The sequence below is a fragment of the Megascapheus bottae genome, chromosome 7 (genome assembly GCF_031878675.1).
Source record: "Megascapheus bottae isolate mThoBot1 chromosome 7, mThoBot2.hap1, whole genome shotgun sequence".
NCBI classification, from domain to species: domain Eukaryota; kingdom Metazoa; phylum Chordata; class Mammalia; order Rodentia; family Geomyidae; genus Megascapheus; species Megascapheus bottae.
This window is the reverse complement of record NC_143515.1, coordinates 9776070-9794093: the sequence shown is the minus strand read 5'-3', so window position 1 is coordinate 9794093 and position 18024 is coordinate 9776070. Positions and strand designations below refer to the sequence as shown.

The following is an 18024-nucleotide window of genomic DNA, read 5'->3' as shown; positions in this document are numbered from 1 at the left end:
CCAAACAACAAATTGAGGTGGAGCTATGGCTCAAGTGGTAGAGCACTAGTCTTGAGGGGAAAAGAACAAATCCTAGGGGCAGCACTCAGGCCCTGAGTTCAATTCCCAGCCTTGAGGAGGGTCCAGGGGAGAAGTCCAGGACAGTACCCAGGCCTGGAGTTTAAGCCCCAGTGCTGACATATGCCACAAAAAAGATGCTTCCTGAGCTGAGCATGTACCAGCACTTGAGAGGCGGAGACAAAACAAGCTCAAGTTGGCAGTTGGCTGGACTACATAGGGAAGGCTTGTCCCCAAAAATTCTGGAAAAGAAGATGCTGTGTGTAATGACACACCTCTGTAATCCCAGCTACTCTAAGCCCACACAAAGCAAGACCCACCTCAAAAACACAATGCAAGCAAAAGGGCAGGGGTGTGACAGAGTAAGTGCTTGATTAGCAAGTGCATGGCCCTGGGTCCAGTATTAATATACTTGCTGATCAACTTAAGATATTCAAGTTGAGCATATGTCTTCAATCACAGAATTCAGGAGTCTGAGGAAGTAGCAACGCAGGTTTAAAGCTAGCCTGAGCTACATAGCAAGGTCCTGTCTCAAAAAAACAAAGTCTAGGAAGGGGTATCACTGTTCAAAAGTAACGCACCCACTACCTGATGAATGTAACAGTAACCCCTCTAGACATTGCCTCAACAACAACAACAACAAAAAGTTAAAAAAAAAAACAACTTAAAAATGTCATCGGTGGGTCCGTGTCTTCCTTTACTTTTGTGATTATTTTAGTTGTTAATAATTAGGTTTATTGGGGTAGGATGGTAGCCTTGAGCTGAAGAGCTCAGGGTCAGTGCCGAGGCCGTGTCCAAGCCCACAACCCACTCAAAAAAAATTTTTTTAATTAAAATATATATATATATATGTTTATTGGTACTGAAAGACTTGTGATTTTGATTTGTAATGTGTATGGTTAATATAAAGGTGTGCTGATGGGGGAGATGAGGGGAGAATGGATGGAAAGAGTAACAATGATGAAAATATGAAAATACACTGTATTTCCAAATTGACATGTTGAATTGAAACCCCTTTGTACAACTAGAGATAAAAATAGATCTATTGGTAGATAGGTGATAGACAAAAAAGTTTGTTGATAAGGATTCACTGGCAATATTGGGACCAAAATCTAGGTCTCATGTTTTAACTTGATTGTGTGGGGGGGAGAGGGGGGGTTGCTTGGGGGGCTTGAACTCTGGGCCTGGTGTGTGTGTGTGTGTGTGTGTGTGTGTGGTTGTGGGGCTTGAACTCTGGGCCTGGGTGTGTGTGTGTGTGTGTGTGTGTGTGTGTGTGGTTGTGGGGCTTGAACTCTGGGCCTGGTGTGTGTGTGTGTGTGGTTGTGGGGCTTGAACTCTGGGCCTGGGTGTGTGTGTGTGTGTGTGTGTGTGTGTGGTTGTGGGGCTTGAACTCTGGGCCTGGGTGTGTGTGTGCGTGTGTGTGTGTGTGTGTGGTTGTGGGGCTTGAACTCTGGGCCTGGGTGTGTGTGTGTGTGTGTGTGTGTGTGTGTGTGTGTGTGTGTGTGTGTGTGTGTGTGTGTGGTTGTGGGGCTTGAACTCTGGGCCTGGGTGTGTGTGTGTGTGTGGTTGTGGGGCTTGAACTCTGGGCCTGGGCACTGTCCCTGAGCTCTTCAACTCAAGGCTACTGCATTCCCACTTGAGCCACAGTGCCACTTCCAGTTTTCTGGTGGTTAATTGGACATAAAAGTCTCATGGACTTCAGTGCCTGGGCTGGCTTTGAACTGCAATCCTTAGATCTCAGCCTCCTGAGTAGCTAGGATTACGGGCATGAGCCACCAGCACCCAGCCTTAAGTTAGTGATTTTGAGCTATCTCAAGTTACTATGCTTTCATAATGAGAGCAAAAACATGACAAAATATTCTTTTTATGGTAAACATACCTGAGGAGCAACCCCAGGGTTTGACTTTAATTCCTCAGAGTTTCCATTATAGGACTGGCTGGACAGTGGCCCAGAACAAGCTATTCAACAAGATCCTCAAAGCCCTGCAATCTGATCGGCTTGCCCGCTTGGCCAATGAAGGGGTAAGCCAGAAACCTGCCCCACAGTGGGCTTCCTAGTTCAGGCTTCACTGGCTGACTGATTTGCCTCCCCCATTTGCTAACCAAGTAGAATTCTTGTTTTGTTCTTCCACTTATTTTTCAGGCTTGTAATGAGCCCGTGCTGCGCCGTGTTGCTGTGGACAAATGTGCAAGAAGGGTGCGTCAGGCTCTGGCAAGTGTGAGCTGGGACACCAAGCTGATCCAGTGGCTGCACACTACCCTCGTGGAGACCTTGAGTCTACCCATGCTGGCTGCCTACCTGGATTCATTGCAGACACTGAAAGGGAAGGTAAGCTGTGGCTTAGCATGTGGGGTGAAACAAGGTTACCTATGGACAGCTTGCATGGCATGGTTGAAGCTTACAGATATGCTATTAAAGGCAGAAGGCAGAGAATCATTTTACATTTGTGTCTCGTATTTGGGTCTCAGCTCTGCTTCTCTCCAGGATGAGGTTTGAGGCCTGACTACAAGAATAGGCCTTGCAGCTGGTGCTTGAGCCCTTGCTAAATTGAGTTGTCATGGGGAGTTCACTTGGGAGGAGTATTGATAAGTGGGTGAGAAGCAGATCTGTGGTACTGCAGGCCAGGAGAGTACACAGCAAGCTACTTAAGCCTCTCCTTAGGGTACAAACCTTTAGGAGCAGTGCTTAGACTTCAGGAATGTATGATGAATGTTCGCATATCCCTGCTTGCATATACATTAAACTATCTTCCTTGGGATTCTGCTTTACTGTGATGTTAGGGCAGCACTGGGCTGACGTTAGTGTGGTGGGAAGCAGGTTCTGGAGGCAAACTGCCTGCCAATCTCAGCCTCACGACTGAGCTGCTGTGTATGTTTCTTCATCTCCAAAATGTGACTGGTAATAGTACCTAAGTGTTTCTGTAAGAACTAAGTCAGTTAATTGAGGTAGCATGTAGGAAGATTATGTGAGGTATTCTTATAAGGCCTTGAAATGTGTGCTTTGCTCCAGTAAATGACCTTGGATTAATTCTGTTATTCACTTCCCCTCCCCTCCCCACGCTTCCTTTCCTCTCCCTATGCTTCCTTTCCCCTCTCTTCTTACTGGGGCTTGAACTTGGGGTCTGTTAGTTTTTTTCACTCAAGGCTAGTGCTCTAACACATGAGCCACAGCTCCATAGCTGGCTTTTTGATGGTTAATTGGAGTTAAGAGTCATGGACTCTTCTGCCTGGGCTGGCTTTGAACCATGATCCTCAGATCTCAGCCTCCTGAGAAACTAGGATTACAGGCACTATTTATCACCCTGTTAGTGAAAGCTTTTTAAGTCAACTCTGATTAGACCGCTGTCTCAGAGTAACCATTGGCTCACAATTAAATAGGGAATTATGAGCGTACTGGGCACTGATGGCAATTATCCACCCCCAGAAGCTGGTAAAGTGCTAGCCTTGAAGTTTAAAAAAAAAAATGCTGGGTGCTGGTGGCTCACACCTGTAATCCTTGCTACTCTGGAGCCAGAGATCTGAGGATCATGGTTCAAAGCCAACCCAGGCAGCAAAAAATCCATGAAACTCTTATCTCCAGTTAGCCACCAGAAAAGTGGAAGTGAAGCTGTGGTTCAAAGTGGTAAAGTGCTAGCCTTGAGTAAAAGAGCTCAGGGATAGTGCCCAGTCCCTAAATTCAAGCCCCGTCACTGAAGAAATTAAAAAAAAAAAAAAAAGCTCAGGGACAGCACCCAGGCCCTAAGTTCAAGCCCAAGACGGGGACTCTCTCTCTCTCTCTCTCTCCCTCCCTCTCTCCCTCCCTCCCTCCCTCCCTCCCTCTCTCTCTCTCTCTCTCCTCTCTCTCTCTCTCTCTCTCTCTCTCTCTCCCTCTCCCTCTCCCTCTCCCTCTCTCTCTCTCTCTCTCCCCCTCTCCCTCTCTCTCTCTCTCTCTCTCCCTCTCTCCCTCTCTCCCTCTCTCCCTCTCTCTCTCTCTCTCTCTCTCTCCCTCTCCCCCTCCCTCCCTCTCTCTCTCTCTCTCTCCCCCTCCTCTCTCCCTCCCTCCCTCTCTCCCCCTCCCTCCCTCCCTCTCTCCCCCTCCCTCTCTCTCTCTCTCTCTCTCTCTCAAAGACTGTCCTATTGTGGTGAAGAGCTTTTAACATTAATTAGTTTACATCCTCCTCCATCTCCTCCCTTGCTAGTCCTTGTCCTTGACTTCGGTCCACCTGCCTGGGTAAGCCCTACACATTCTTGCCTGTTACTGGTGTCTGTTCTCTCCTCATCTTCTTTTGGAACCCTTCCTGTTCTAATAGACTATTTTAGTGCCTCTTAGATGAGAGGTGCCTGCTGTTACCCTTTCCCCTCTATTGAGTGATTCAAATCAACTGTGTGGAGCTTCTGTTTCTCCCAGGGCAGTTATCCAAGCCCCTGTGTTATTCATGAGTTTGTCTTCCTTTCCCCTTGTAGATTAAATTCCTCTTGCAGAGGAATTTAGCCAGGTGTCTTGAAACAGCAGCTGCCACATAGACATTTAGTGACTGAGTTAACTGGGACAGGCTCATGGTTATAGTTCCTTAATTTCTCGTGCAGAAAATTTTTTGAATGTTTACACACACTCCCTCCACCCCCATGAAATTCTTATGATCTTTCTACCTCAACCTCGCAGGTGCTGGGATTACATGCATCTGCCAGCATGCCCAGCTTTCAAGTCTTATTTAAATGTAATTATTTGAAACATACATTTATACAGGGGGCAAACAGGTACAAGATTTTGAGTAAATTACACTATAGTGCATTATCCATTTTGGATAAGGTTTTTAGTTTTATGTATGTTGCAATGCTGGAGATCAAACCCAGCATTTTACAAATACTAGGCAAATGCTCTACCACTGAACCTATTCCTAGTCTCTAGTGTTTTGCTTTTTAAATTAAGAGCAATTTATCTTCTGCCACTGAAATTTTGTAACATGGATCAAACTATAATGCTTTTATATTCCAGTCTGTAGTGATCGTCTTCTTCCCCTTTTTAAATTCTAAATACTTCTAACATTTAAAAACCTTTTCTTGCCCTGAGACTGTTTTGAGCTTTTTGTGGGTAGTATGAAATTCACACAGATACTTTTTATCATATATGCATCAGCAAATCTAAAACGTATATTTGTGTATCTGTGAGGTAACATTTGTATGGATACTAAAAATAGGATATAGTATAAATCACAGTGTCTGCAATATTTGGGGAGATAGATACAATAATAGGTTTAATGAACACGCCATAGCTCAGAGGCTGTACTCTAGAAGAAATTATGGATTAAAAAAAAAATTGTAAGCTAGCACAGTGGCTCACGCCTATAATCCTAGTTACTCAGGAGGCTGAGATCTGAGGATCCAGGTTCAAAGCCAGCCCAGGCACAAAAGGACCTGAGACTCTTATCTCCAGTTAACCTCTAGAAAATGGGAAGTGGGGCTTGGCTTAAGGATAGGGTGGTGGCCTTGAGCTGAAGAGCTCAGGGACAATGCCCAGGCCCAGGGGTAGGGTGGTAGCCTTGAACTGAAGAGCTCAAGAACAGCACTCAGGTCAAGTTCAAGCCCCATGACCCCCCCCCCAAAAAAAAATTGTAAAGTTGGGGCCAGGAATTTGGCCTAGTGGTAGAGTTATTGCCTACCATGCACAAAGACCCAAGTTCAATTCCTTGGTACCACATACATAGAAAAAGCCAGAAGTGGTGCTGTGGCTCAAGTAATAGAGCAAAACATTAGCCTTGAGAAAGTCCAAGGACAGTGCTTAGGCCCTGAATTCAAGCCCCAGGACTGGCAACAATGGCAACAAAAAAGATAATGTTTATATCTTTTCTGTTCCTTCTTGGCAATACTAGATTTGAGCTCAGGCTTGAGCATGCTAAGCAAACCTTCTGCCACTCAAGCTAGGACGCTCTTTTTGGTTTACTTTTCAAAGTCTTGTCCTTTTTGACCAGCCAGCTTCTGACTGTGACCCTGGTGCCTATGCCTCTCATGTCCTGAGAGGACTGCTCCAAGCTAGGAGTGGTAGAGCATTCCTCACTTGGTTTTTGGTTTTTTTTTTTTTGCCAACACCAGAGCTTAAACTCAGGGCCTCATAATTTCATTCATAGCTACTGCTCTACCACTTCCAGCTTTTTGCTAGTGATTGGGAGATACATCTTGTGGATTTGTTGGCCTGGGCTGACTCCAAAAACCTCAATTCTCAGATCTCAGCCTCCGGAATATCTAGGATTTTATGCATGAATGAGTCACTGAAAGCCTGGCTTCTAGCTTATTTGTTAAAATGTAAGTCTCACTAACTTTTTTTTGCACTGTCTATCCTCAAACTTGAATCTCCACATCTTGAGTAGCTATGATTACAAGTATAAGCCACCACATCCAGCCCTATATTTTGTTGTACCTGTAAAAGAAAAACTGTACCTGTATTAGAAAGACTACTTGTGTGTTACATAAACTTTTTTGTGTGTCTGCCAGTCCTGGGGCTTGAACTCAGCCTGGGTACTGTTCTTGGACACTTTGCTCAAGGCTAGTGCTCTTCCACTTAGCCACAGCGCCATTTCCAGCTTTTTCTGAGTATGTGGTACCAAGGAATCAAACTCAGGGATTCATGCATGCTAGGCAAGCACTCTACCACTAGGCTATGTTCCCAGCCCCATTTACATTATTTTTATGTTACTATTTACTATTGACTAAACTTGTCTCTGTATAAGTGTCCTTGCCCTTCCTTCTGTGTGGGCATATTTTAATATATGTATGTGTATGTTCTAGGATTTTATCTCAGAGATTCATGCTTGCTAGGTGGTTATTCTACTGCTGAGTCATATACCATATTTGCACTGGTTTATTTTGAGATAAGGTCTTGCTTTTGGCCCAGGAGCTTGCCTGGACTACATCCTCCTGTTTTGCGCTTCTCCCTGTAGTTGGAATGACAGATATACATGCCATTCCCAGCTTCTGCTGAGGTAGTCTCACAAACTTTTTTCCCACAAGTTGGCATAGAACTATGATCCTCTTGATCTTACTTTTATAACAAGGATGACAGAAGTACAGTCATGGATGTGCGGGGAGGGAGAGGGGGACAAAAACATGAGAAGGGGTATCAATGTTTTAGAAGTAATGTACCCACTATCTAATAAATGTAACTATAACCTCTCTGTATATTACCCTGACAATAAAATACAATTAAAAAAAAAAAAAGTAGTACAATCATTTGGAAAAAGAATGGGAAGAAACTTAAATCCCAAGATGTTTTCCAAAGGGCAAATGCACTTTCACAGCAGGAACACTGTTGGCCACTCACTTATTTGTAAGTTTGCCCCCAAGAGAAGTTTGACTGGTGAAGTTGAATTCTGTCCTCTTGCTGATTTACTGCAATAAGAAAGGTTTAGTCAGATGTGGTAGCTCAATCCTGTAATCCTAGCTCCTCAGGAAGTAAAGATTGGCAGGTGGCTGTTTGAAGCCAGTCTGAGCAAAAAGTTTGAGGGTGGGGCTTGTTCTCACCTAGTGGCTGAGCATGCTGGTGTGTGTATATTGTCTCAGCCATAAGAGAAGCTCCTATTATCCTGCTTCACACTGAAAGCTTCTTAGCTTATCTTTCTTTCTAGATCCCAACTTTGATTGACCGGATGCTTGTGTCATCTAACACAAAGACTGGGGCTGCAGGAGCTGAAGCCTTGTCCCTCCTCCTCAAGAGGCCGTGGGACCCTGCGGTGGGGGTGCTCTCTCATAACAAACCAGTAAGTTGCATACTCAGACTTCACTGTGACCCATGAAGTATTTAGACCATCTAGAAGCTTGGCTAGAGGGTAATAAGTAGCTTACTTGTTTCATTAATAAAAAGGTGAGGATAGATTCATTGGTATTTTTGTGAATGAACTCCTCTCACTCGTTTTTTTTGGTTGGAATTCTCTTCTCAGAGCAAACTCCCTGGCTCGCCTCTGATTCTCATCGCCTCCTCTGGCCCCTCCAGCTCTGTGTTCCCCACCTCACGCCGCCACCCGCTTCTGGCAGTCTCAGCTCTCCTGCTTAGGCAAGGTATGTGTGAGGCAAAAGAACTTGGTTAGATGGGAATGTGGTCATGAAGGATTAAAGAAAGGAGATTGCCAGGGTGGGGGTATCAACATGGGTAAATCTAAGGGTGAACAAATGCAGCAACAGTTCTCAGTAGACACTATGTTGAAAATGCACCATGCAACTTGTGGGTGGGGACAGGAGAGAAAAACTGGGAGAGAGCAAAGGAAGGAGTGACATTGTGCAAAAGGAAATGTACTCATTACCTGACTTATGAAGCAGTAACCCCTCTGTACATCACCTTTATAATAACAATTTTAGAACATTTTCTTTTTTTAAAAAATTGATGGATTCAATTGTGGAATAGTCCTGATTCACCATTTACTTGGCATTTGAATGATGGTGATTGTTCAAGATTGAAAGGATTCAAGGTAAGTTAAGCAGAATAGAAAGTTTTGAAACTTCTTTTAGGTCATCCCTGTAGCCACACATTTGTTGAACAACGGCATTGGGGTCGGAGTTCTGCAGTGTCTGGAGCACATGATCGGGGCGGTGAGAAGCAAAGTGCTAGAGGTGAGAATGTGTCATGCTCAGCCATCTAGGTAGTACACCTCTGTCGTGTGGCCTCCTGTCTTACCATCTTCTTTCTCTTCCCACAGATTCATAGCCATTTCCCACACAAACCCATTATATTGATTGGCTGGAACACAGGAGCTTTGGTAGCCTGTCATGTAAGTGATTTCCATCTGTTTAGAGGTCACTGAGAATACACTGCTTTTACTGCCCATGGCTATCATTGAGCCCTTTACTATGTTTCAACCCTGTGTTTAATGCTTTGCTTGTGTAATTACATTGTAAACTGGAAGACAAACTTTTTTTTTTAACTTTATTTTGGAAAGGCTTAAGCAGGAACAAAGGAAGGGAGACTAAACTAGTAAACTTCGTGGGCCTCATACCCACCTTTCCCAATAGTCATCTCACCAAGTTTCTTCTTACCCTGCCTATTTACTTGATAGTTTTCTCCCACCCTATACCCAGGTTATTTTGAAGCAAGTATCAAGTATATTTCATTTATATATGTTTCAGTTTGTAAAATTTCCTTAAACAACTACCATATGATTTCCTCACCTAAAACTTCCAGTAGGTCCAAATTAATAGCTCTCCAATTTGACATGTTCACCTTTGATCCCTTTATTTCAAGGGACCTTTTATTATCTTACATTTATTCATACACCTGTTAATTTTTGTGTTTCTAACATGTCCAGGTCCCCATTCTTTTGGGTCTAGTTTAGTATGAGACCTAGAACAATGAGAGAAAGAAAGCACCTACCTAAACTCCTTCCTCCCAAGACAGCACAGAACTCCATCCTTAGTCAGTGGCTGACTGCTTTGAGAAATCTGGGATGTATGACAGCTAGCTCTTAAGCCCAATGGAAGAGACTTTTCTTACAAGAGAAGAGCATTATTAATGTTTCTTCCTCCCTCCCTCCCTCCCTTCCTCCTTCCTTCCCTCCTTCCTTCCTTCCTTCCTTTTTTCCCTCCCTCCCTCCTTTCCTTCCCACCCTCTGCTGATGGAACCCAGGGCCTTATGCATGTCACTTAGCTGTCACTAAGCCCACACCCCAGTCCAACAACATTTGTGGTCTTTCTATTGTATTCACACATAGTGGAGAAAAAAAAAAAAAAAGGCCCTGGGCATGGGGCTTGACAGGGTTGGAGAATTCTACCTTCTGTCCTTTGGTTCATCTGTGTCCCGGGGTCCTTTCAGGGCCTCAGTTCTCTTAACTAGTAGCTTCTGATGCGATAGCACACCTTATAGTCTATATGTTTACTGCTGCTATCATGGCTTATGCAGTTGGGGTTCAGAACAAGGGAGGAAGAGAGGGGACTGGCTGATGGGTTGGGCTACTCTTAGATCCTGAGTAGGGAGCAATACAGTGAAGGCACTTGCCCTTCAGACATATGGTGTCCTTGCTTACAGGTGTCGGTGGTGGAGTACGTCACTGCAGTCATCTGCCTTGGGTTTCCTCTGCTTACTGTGGACGGTCCCCGGGGGGTAAGAGCGAGGTGAAGTTGGTTGCTGGGTTATCATCAGTGGGATTGGGGGACAGTAGGAGTGCATGTCTCATCCAAGTTGGGGTGAGGACTCCAACTGGTACTCAACCTATTCCTTGAATCTTGCCAGTAGTTTCAAGGTCAGTGCTTCCTGAGTATGAACTGGCCAGATTTAAAACCTGTGCTTGCTTTAGGATGTGGATGATCCCCTTTTGGATATGAAGACCCCAGTGCTCTTTGTGATTGGTCAGAATTCCCTACAGTGTCACCCTGAAGCCATGGAGGACTTCCGGGAGAAGATCCGAGCTGAAAACAGCTTGGTGGTAGTGGGTGGAGCTGATGATAATCTCAGGTGAGTAGACTTCCCCAGAGCTGCAGGCAGAAAGTTACAATGTAGAAGAATGCCCATGAGGACAAAGTGGAACTATAGGCTAATCTGGCTCAGTGGAGCATTGGATATCAAAAAAGTTATTTGTTTCACCTGGATTTTCCAAAGGTTAATGTCTTATCTAACCAAAATATAATTCTCAGAAGCTGAACATTAATATTAGTATGAGAGCATTATCTAATTCACTATTGTCTTCTTGGTATTCTTTTTCTGGTACCCATTCCAGTTCAAGAACACATCAGTTGAATTTTTAGTTGTTGAGTCTCAGTCCCTGTGAATTTGATGTAGTTCTTCAGTCTTTGTATTTTATGACTTTGACTTTTTTTTTTTTTTTTGGTAGTCCTGGGGCTTGAACTCAAGGCCTGAGCATTGTCCTTGGACTTTCTCAAGGCTAGAGCTCTACCACCTGAGCCACCACCTAGCCACAGCACCACTTCTGGCTTTTTCTACATATGTGATTCCAAGGAATCAAACCCAGGTTGTTGTGCATGCTAGGCAAGCACTCTACCACTAGGACAAAATCCTGACTTAGACATTTTTGAAGACTGCTACCCAACTATTTTGTAGACTGTCCCTCAGTTTATGTTTTTGACATTTTCTCCTAGTTACTTTGGAGATGTGCACTTTGGCAGCAATGCCACATATGTGATGTATCCTTCTCCGTACATCCCATCAACAGTGATAATACAAATCAGTATCATGCCACATGGTTAAGGTAGCTTCTGCCAGGTTCTCCAGTATGAAACTGCTGTTTTTTCTCATTGCAATTAGTAGTAATCTTGTGGGAAGAAGAAATTTGAGGCTCTATAAATACATTATTTGCTATAGACTTTCACTGGAGTAAGCATTTTAAAAAAATTATTCCTTAACTGAGGTGGAATGTGAACATAGATATTGCTTGTTTTAAGTCACATTTGATTTTTTTTTTTTTGCCAGTCCTGGGCCTTGAACTGAGGGCCTAAACACTGTCCTTGGGCTTTATCCTCAAGGCTGGTTAGCACTCTACCACTTAAGCCACAGCACCACTTCCGACTTTTCTATGTATGTGGTACTGAGGAATCGAACCTGGATCTTCATGTATATTGGGCAAGCACTCTACTACTAGGCCAGACTCCCAGCCCATATTTGAGAAATTTTGAAGTATAAATACAGGCCAAGTTTTAGAGAGGTTTTAGGATGATGACTGGTCATTGAGCCAGCCACTCTTCCATACAGTGTTGAGGTAAGGCGTGTAGGGTTGTAGTTACATTTTGTTTTTTTGTTTTTATTTCTTTTTTTGGCATTAATCATGTTTGAACTTGGTCTTTTGCTTGCTGAACAGGTACTCTACCACTCTTCCTCCCCAGCCTTTTTTCTTTAGTTCAGGTAGAGTCTCACATTTATGCCTGAGCTATGGCAGACTGTGACCTTCTGCATAGGTAGGGTGATTGGCATATGTCACTATGCCTAGCTACTGATTGAAGGTCTTGCTAAGTTTTGCTTAGGCTGGCTTGGAACTGCAAGCATCCTGATCTCTACTTCCCAAGTAGCTAAGAATTTAGGTATGAGCCTCTACACCTGGTCTATATTTACATTCTCATGAAATGTACTGAAAAAGAGGTTGTATTATCTATTTGGCTTCCTTTTTCCATATATTCAGTCTTAGAGGTTAAATTTTAATCCTTCTGCCTTTGTCATTTGCCAGTCTGCCTTTTGATGCACTGGACAATGTCTCTATGTAAATAACATTGTTTTTCTTAGTAATTCAGAACTTGCTGTGAGGGAGTAAGGAGAACTAGAAATGCTGTTTTCAAGAGTTGTGAGGCAGGACCAGGAGTTTGGCCTAGTGGTGGATTGCTTGCCTAGCATGCATGAAGCTCTGAGTTTAATTCCTTGGTACCACATACACAGAAAAGCCAAAAGTGGTAGAATGTTATCCTTGAGAAAGTTCAAGGACTAATGCTTAGGCCTGAGTTCAAGCCCAGGACTGGCACCAAAAAAAAAAAAAAAAAAAAAAGAGTTGTGAAGCAGCTTATGAAACATATCTGCATGATGCCAAGGTCATTGGACTGAGAATTGAGAGACCTCTGTGAGTCTTGATCTTTTTTTTTGTTTAGAAGTTTGGCCAACTTAAGAAGTTTATACAACTCACAGACTTCTGAGAAAGTGTTAGCCATGACCAGATCCAATAACCAGTTAATTGGTGCATCAAAATTTGAAGGTTCAATCATGTTCTCCATCTTGTAACTCAGGGACCTTGTTACCTTTCTAGGAGTCTCGGTTTGAAGTCAGTGATACTTTTTTTTTTTTTCAGTCCTAAGGCTTGAACTTAGGGCCTAAGCATTGTCCCTGAGATTTTGCTCAAAGCTAGCACTCTACCCCATAAGCCACAGCACCACATCTGGCTTTTCTGTGTATTGTACCAAGAAATCGAATGCAGGGCTTCATGCATGCAAGGCAAGCACTCTACCACTAAGACACACTCCTGGCCCACTGATATTTGTTGTTTTGAGACAGGGTCTCACTGTGTAACCCAAGCTTGTCTTGAACTCACTATATAGCCTAGGCTGGCCTCAAACCCCATGTCTTTTCTTAGCCTCCCAGGTGCTGGATTATGGATACTACTGCCACATTTGTTTTGAGACCAAGGTTTTCAAAGAAAAATGCCACTGAGGCCATTATTTTCTCCTCCTTTTAGAACACAGGGCCCCCTTAATCTCTTCCCACTAATCTAGTAACTTCAGAGTTGGAGACCAGGGGGATGGGAGGTATGGACTCTCTCCATGAGGCCCTGGTAGGCCAGGTGAGCTCTGCCTGTTAAGTCAGAGCTTCTTTACCTAGGTCATTTTATTGAATCCCTGTATCTCCCTAAATAGGGGTTATGATGCCATTGTGCAGATATGAAAACAGGCTCAGGAAGGTCACGTCCCTTACCTAAGGACTCATGACATAGAAAAGAAAAGTAAACATTTTTCTCCTTTTTATTTCTTAGAATAAGTAAAGCAAAGAAGAAATCAGAAGGGTTGACTCAGAGCATGGTGGACAGGTGTATTCAGGTAAACAAGCATCCTGTATGCTTTTGCCTTTTGGGTATGATCCTGTTGGCACCAGGCTCATTGGCTTTGGAGTATGAAGGAATATATTGGCTTTGGAGTATGAAGGAATATCCACAGGGCCTTCTGGGGCCTAAATTATAAGCAGAGAACATTCCTTTTAAAAAGAAAGGAAAAGAGCAAAGGAGTGGTGAACTGAGACCTGAGCAAGGCATCTGGGGGAAAGGGTCTGCTGGAGGAGGAGTAGAGTGCCTGCTCCCTCACAGAGGCAGTCTTCAGTCGCAGCCACTCAGGAGCATGGGCTTGGTGTAGGCTTTGTAAATGGGAAAGGACCAGCACACCTGAGGGCCAAAGCCCAGGTAGGAATCGCATATAGTTTCAACTTCCCAGGTGGAAGTTGAAACTAGAGGAAGAGTCATAGACCTGGATTCTTTCTTTTTACAATAGGATGAGATTGTGGACTTTCTGACTGGAGTGCTCACTCGAACTGAAGGTCACATGGGCTCTGAGCCTCGGGATCAGGATGCTGAGAAGAAGAAGAAGCCTCGTGAGATAGCCCGGAGAGACTTGGCCTTTGAAGTGTCTGAGCGGGGTAGTCGGCCTGCTTCTCCAGCTGCTAAGCTGCCCGCCTCACCCTCAGGTTCAGAGGTAGTTCAGGCAGAGAGGGGATACTTTTGCTGGGCACTGAAGACTTTGTAGTGGCCCTCCCAGAGATTCCCAGGAGTTCCAGGGGAACATGCTGGCTGATAATTCAAATTCAGACAACACTGGCTCATCTCTTGGCCTTCCTACTCTACCCAGGATCTCTCGAGTGTGTCCAGCAGCCCCACCTCTAGTCCCAAGACCAAGGTGACCACAGTGTCTTCTGCTCAGAAATCTAGTCAGATCGGGGGCTCCCAGCTGCTGAAGAGACATGTGCAGCGGACAGAAGCTGTGATGACCCACAAACAAGCCCAAGGTATAAGCTTGTGTCCCAGCAGCCCCACCAGAGTCCTGCGGTTCCATCTTCTGAAGCTGATGTAATGTGGTTGCTAGAAAGTATTAGATCTGCAGCTTTTTTTTCTGGTGGATATGAGAGACACCCTTCCCACATTCCTGTCTAGACAAAATAGGTTGAAATGAATCCCCAGGGCTGTACATTACTGGGGCTTTGTGGTCACTAGTTACAGCTTTGTGTTGGTATGTTAGAGAGGTAGGGTTTATAAGCTGACTGTGTGTATTGACCCAGCTTTTTAATAGCTAGGGAAGCTGTCTTTTGCTCCGAGCACTGCCAACCACTCCTGCAGCCAGGGAGCTTTCTAAATCATGCATACAACATGACTGATTCTATTCATCCATTTCTAAGACTGCACTGGGCATTATGACATCCTTTGTTTTGCCCTTGAATGGTTAGGATTCCCACACTGAGACCTTTCACAAAGTCAGTCAAGGTTCTGTAGTGTATATGATTGATATTAGGGGAGCTAATAGTGCAATGTGGAAAAGCTATAGAAAAGGGAAAATTCAGGAATCAAGAAAGAAGCTGACAGTAGCTCTGCCTCCTCAAGTGCATATGTACACGTGCACACACACACACACACACTTGAGATGAGTAGTCTTGAGCTAGGGCCTCTTGTATGGTGGTATTGGATGATATGTCCAAGACCATGTATCGTGTAAGGTTCTTAGGAATACCAGTGTCTAGGAAGAAGCAGCAGCCCAAGCTAGCTGTGAAATAGAGAATAAAAGTTGAGGGAAATGATTTACTCACCTCTCTTGGAACCAGAATGTTAGAACTTAAACTCAGGCCTCTTGTGAGTTTGCTCTAAGGGTGGTACTAACAAGGAACAAAGAAGCCTGGCTCCTAAGGCTGCCATGGATGTCCTGGGAGCTGGCTCTTCTTATGGGGTGGTCAGAGCCACGTTCTAGGTGCCCCTTAGGTAACTGAAGGTAGATGTGATTAATGGAGAATCTCAGGAGCTCTGGAAGGCTGTGGTAAACTGGGTTCAGAATGGTTCCCAGAGTCTCATGGGTGATAGCAGCAGTTATATAACATGCCTTCAGCAGATATGGGAAAGCAGGGAGTGATAGTTAACATAAACAGAGCCCTTATGAAGGGCCATACCCTCTTGCCATTAACTCACCTGGCTGGTTGAATCATGGCAGTGACCCCATGATGCAGGCATATATTACTAACTTTAGTTTATAGATGATTCCGTGGAACTGCTAGATGGCGGAGTCAGGTTTCAAGCTTAGTGACCCTAGAAGGAGTCCCTTTAGACCATTTTCTTCTTTTCCTTATTCCCACTCCTCTCCTTTCTCTGCTGGCCATGATTCTGTAATTCTTTCTGATTCATTCCAGCACAGTTTGCTGCTTTTCTGAAACAAAACATGCTGGTGAGGAAAGCTCTTCCTCCCGGCACCTCCTCCTGTCTCTTTGGTGAGTATCGCTTTCTCTCACCTACTCATGCTAGGCTTGCTGTTTCCCCTTCCCTCCCTTCCACCACCCCCCACTTTATTTCCCCCTCATCATTCTTTACTGTCTTTCTACTTTCTTCCCCTTCTTTCTCTTCTGTCACCTGATTTCTTTTTTTTACTTCCTTTGCTTATTTGTTCATACAGTTTTTTTTTTTTTCTTATTGTGGTTCTTTCACTATGCTTTTTTATTTCACTTTTCCTTTGTGCGCTCATTGTCTATGAACCTGAGTTCCCATGTCTGTTTTCTTGTTTCCATCCTGGCTGCTGCAAGCATACCAGCTACTTAGCAACCTTCTACCTTCCTCCTTTGATTTTAGCTCCACATTTATTTCCTGAGCAGTCTTCTAGTGAGTGACTCCTTGACTGTGGCTCCATGCTGGAATACTGCCCCTTCCCCTTTCTCATTGCCTTCCTCCTTGCCCCAGGACTACTTTGTCGGTGATAAGAGGAAGTAAAGATGATTTCTAGGTTTAAAGAGAGGAAACCTGGCCAGCCATGGTGACACATGCCAGTACTCCCAGTTACTTGGGAGCAGAGGCAGGAAGATCATGAGATAAGAGACTAGCAGTAAAAGTAGTGAAGCCCTATCTCTAAAACAAAATATAGCCAGTGCCAGTGGCCTGTAATCCTAACTACTCAAAAGACTGACATCTTCAGATCACAGTTGAAAGCCAGCCTGGGCACAGAAGTCCATGAGATTCTTTTCTCTAGTTAACCACCAGAAACCAGAAGTAGTGCTGTGGCTCAGTGGTAGCACAGTAGCCTTGAGCTGAAGAGCTCAGAGACAATGCCCAGGCCCAGAGTTCAAGCCCCATGACTGACAAAAAAATAAAAAATAAAAACAAAATATAGACAGAAGGGCTGGGTATGCGGCTCAACCTGTAAGAGTGTTTGCCTACCATATGCAAAGCCCTTAAAAGAAAAAAAAAGAGGGAGCCTGTGAGGAAATCTGAAGGATATAACTTCAGTCCAAAAAGGCTTTACTGTGTGCAGTGAGTCTGTTTGAGTCTGTGGAGACGTTGATCCACATCTGGATAGATGACCTTTCTCTGTTGGACTACAAATGACCTAGGCACTAAGCTATGACATTGCATAATGCTGCCCTGTTACCTCCAGGCAGAGCTGTGAGGCTGCCTGTGCTGGTGATGGTCTTTCTCTTTGCCTCCATTTGACAAGCAGACCCTCAACCCTGGACTCTTGAGGATATCAGTGCTCCTACGAGTCCTGTGGAAACTCCCGTTAGCAGAGGACTAGGTAGCCCGCTGCTCCTGGGTTCCTGCCTCCTTGCTGTGGAGTGGTAGGGAGAGCCAGCAACAGGAATACGATCACATTCCCTGAGTTTGGGAAGGACTGTTTAGAGCCACGGTGGTGAGTCCTCTCTTTGGTGGTACTGTTGACCTTGGCTAGGCAGGCTCAGAATGCCTTCAGTCCTCCCTTCCCATCCACCACTAGGGTAGAGTTCTAGATGGAGAAGGAGGTATCCTCTGAGAAGGGCCTGGTGGAGGCTGATGTAGAACTGTGAAATATGACCCTTCTTGTGGGGTGGCTTTCCTATTTATTCCCAAATGGCTGGTATTGGCTGGCAGTGTCCACCTTTTGGCTTGTGGAGGATTTCACCTCAGCTCCATCTCTTAGTTCCCATTTCATCAGAACCGGTTGAAGAGGCAGAGAAAGAAGAGCTTAGGGTCCAGCTGAAACGGCACCATCCCTCCAGTCCTCTTCCTAGCAGTAAGACTTCCAAGAGACCGAAGATCAAGGTGTCCCTTATCTCCCAAGGGGACTCGGCTGGGGGGCCTTGTGCTCCTTCCCAAGGTGTGTCAGAAGGTGAGTCCCTCGTGACCTGTTTTAGAATAAGAGTTGCCCAGTTACTCCAGGAACATACTCATCCCCTCTGAGGCTGCCCACGAGGCAGGCAGCTCAGCCTCTGCTTCCGATTAAGAAGCCTGGAGCAGAAAAGGCATGAGGTTGCACCTGCTGAGTGGGCAGTGACCTTGCTGAAGTAAGGACTGGGCAGGTTATATCTTGTATTTA

General features: G+C 44.7%; 1 protein-coding gene across 1 annotated transcript in view; it reads left to right on the top strand.

Annotated features, from left to right (window-relative positions):
* The window catches only part of Kansl3 (KAT8 regulatory NSL complex subunit 3), a 40028-nt gene that overhangs the window by 14023 nt on the left and 7981 nt on the right, over positions 1–18024 (top strand). Inside the window, 14 exon segments of the mRNA XM_090336419.1 lie at positions 1989–2079; positions 2201–2386; positions 7656–7787; positions 7968–8048; positions 8050–8085; positions 8533–8634; positions 8721–8792; positions 10043–10117; positions 10311–10468; positions 13476–13539; positions 13984–14184; positions 14338–14494; positions 15878–15955; positions 17629–17817. Coding sequence (XP_090192545.1) covers positions 1989–2079; positions 2201–2386; positions 7656–7787; positions 7968–8048; positions 8050–8085; positions 8533–8634; positions 8721–8792; positions 10043–10117; positions 10311–10468; positions 13476–13539; positions 13984–14184; positions 14338–14494; positions 15878–15955; positions 17629–17817 — 1622 coding nt within the window.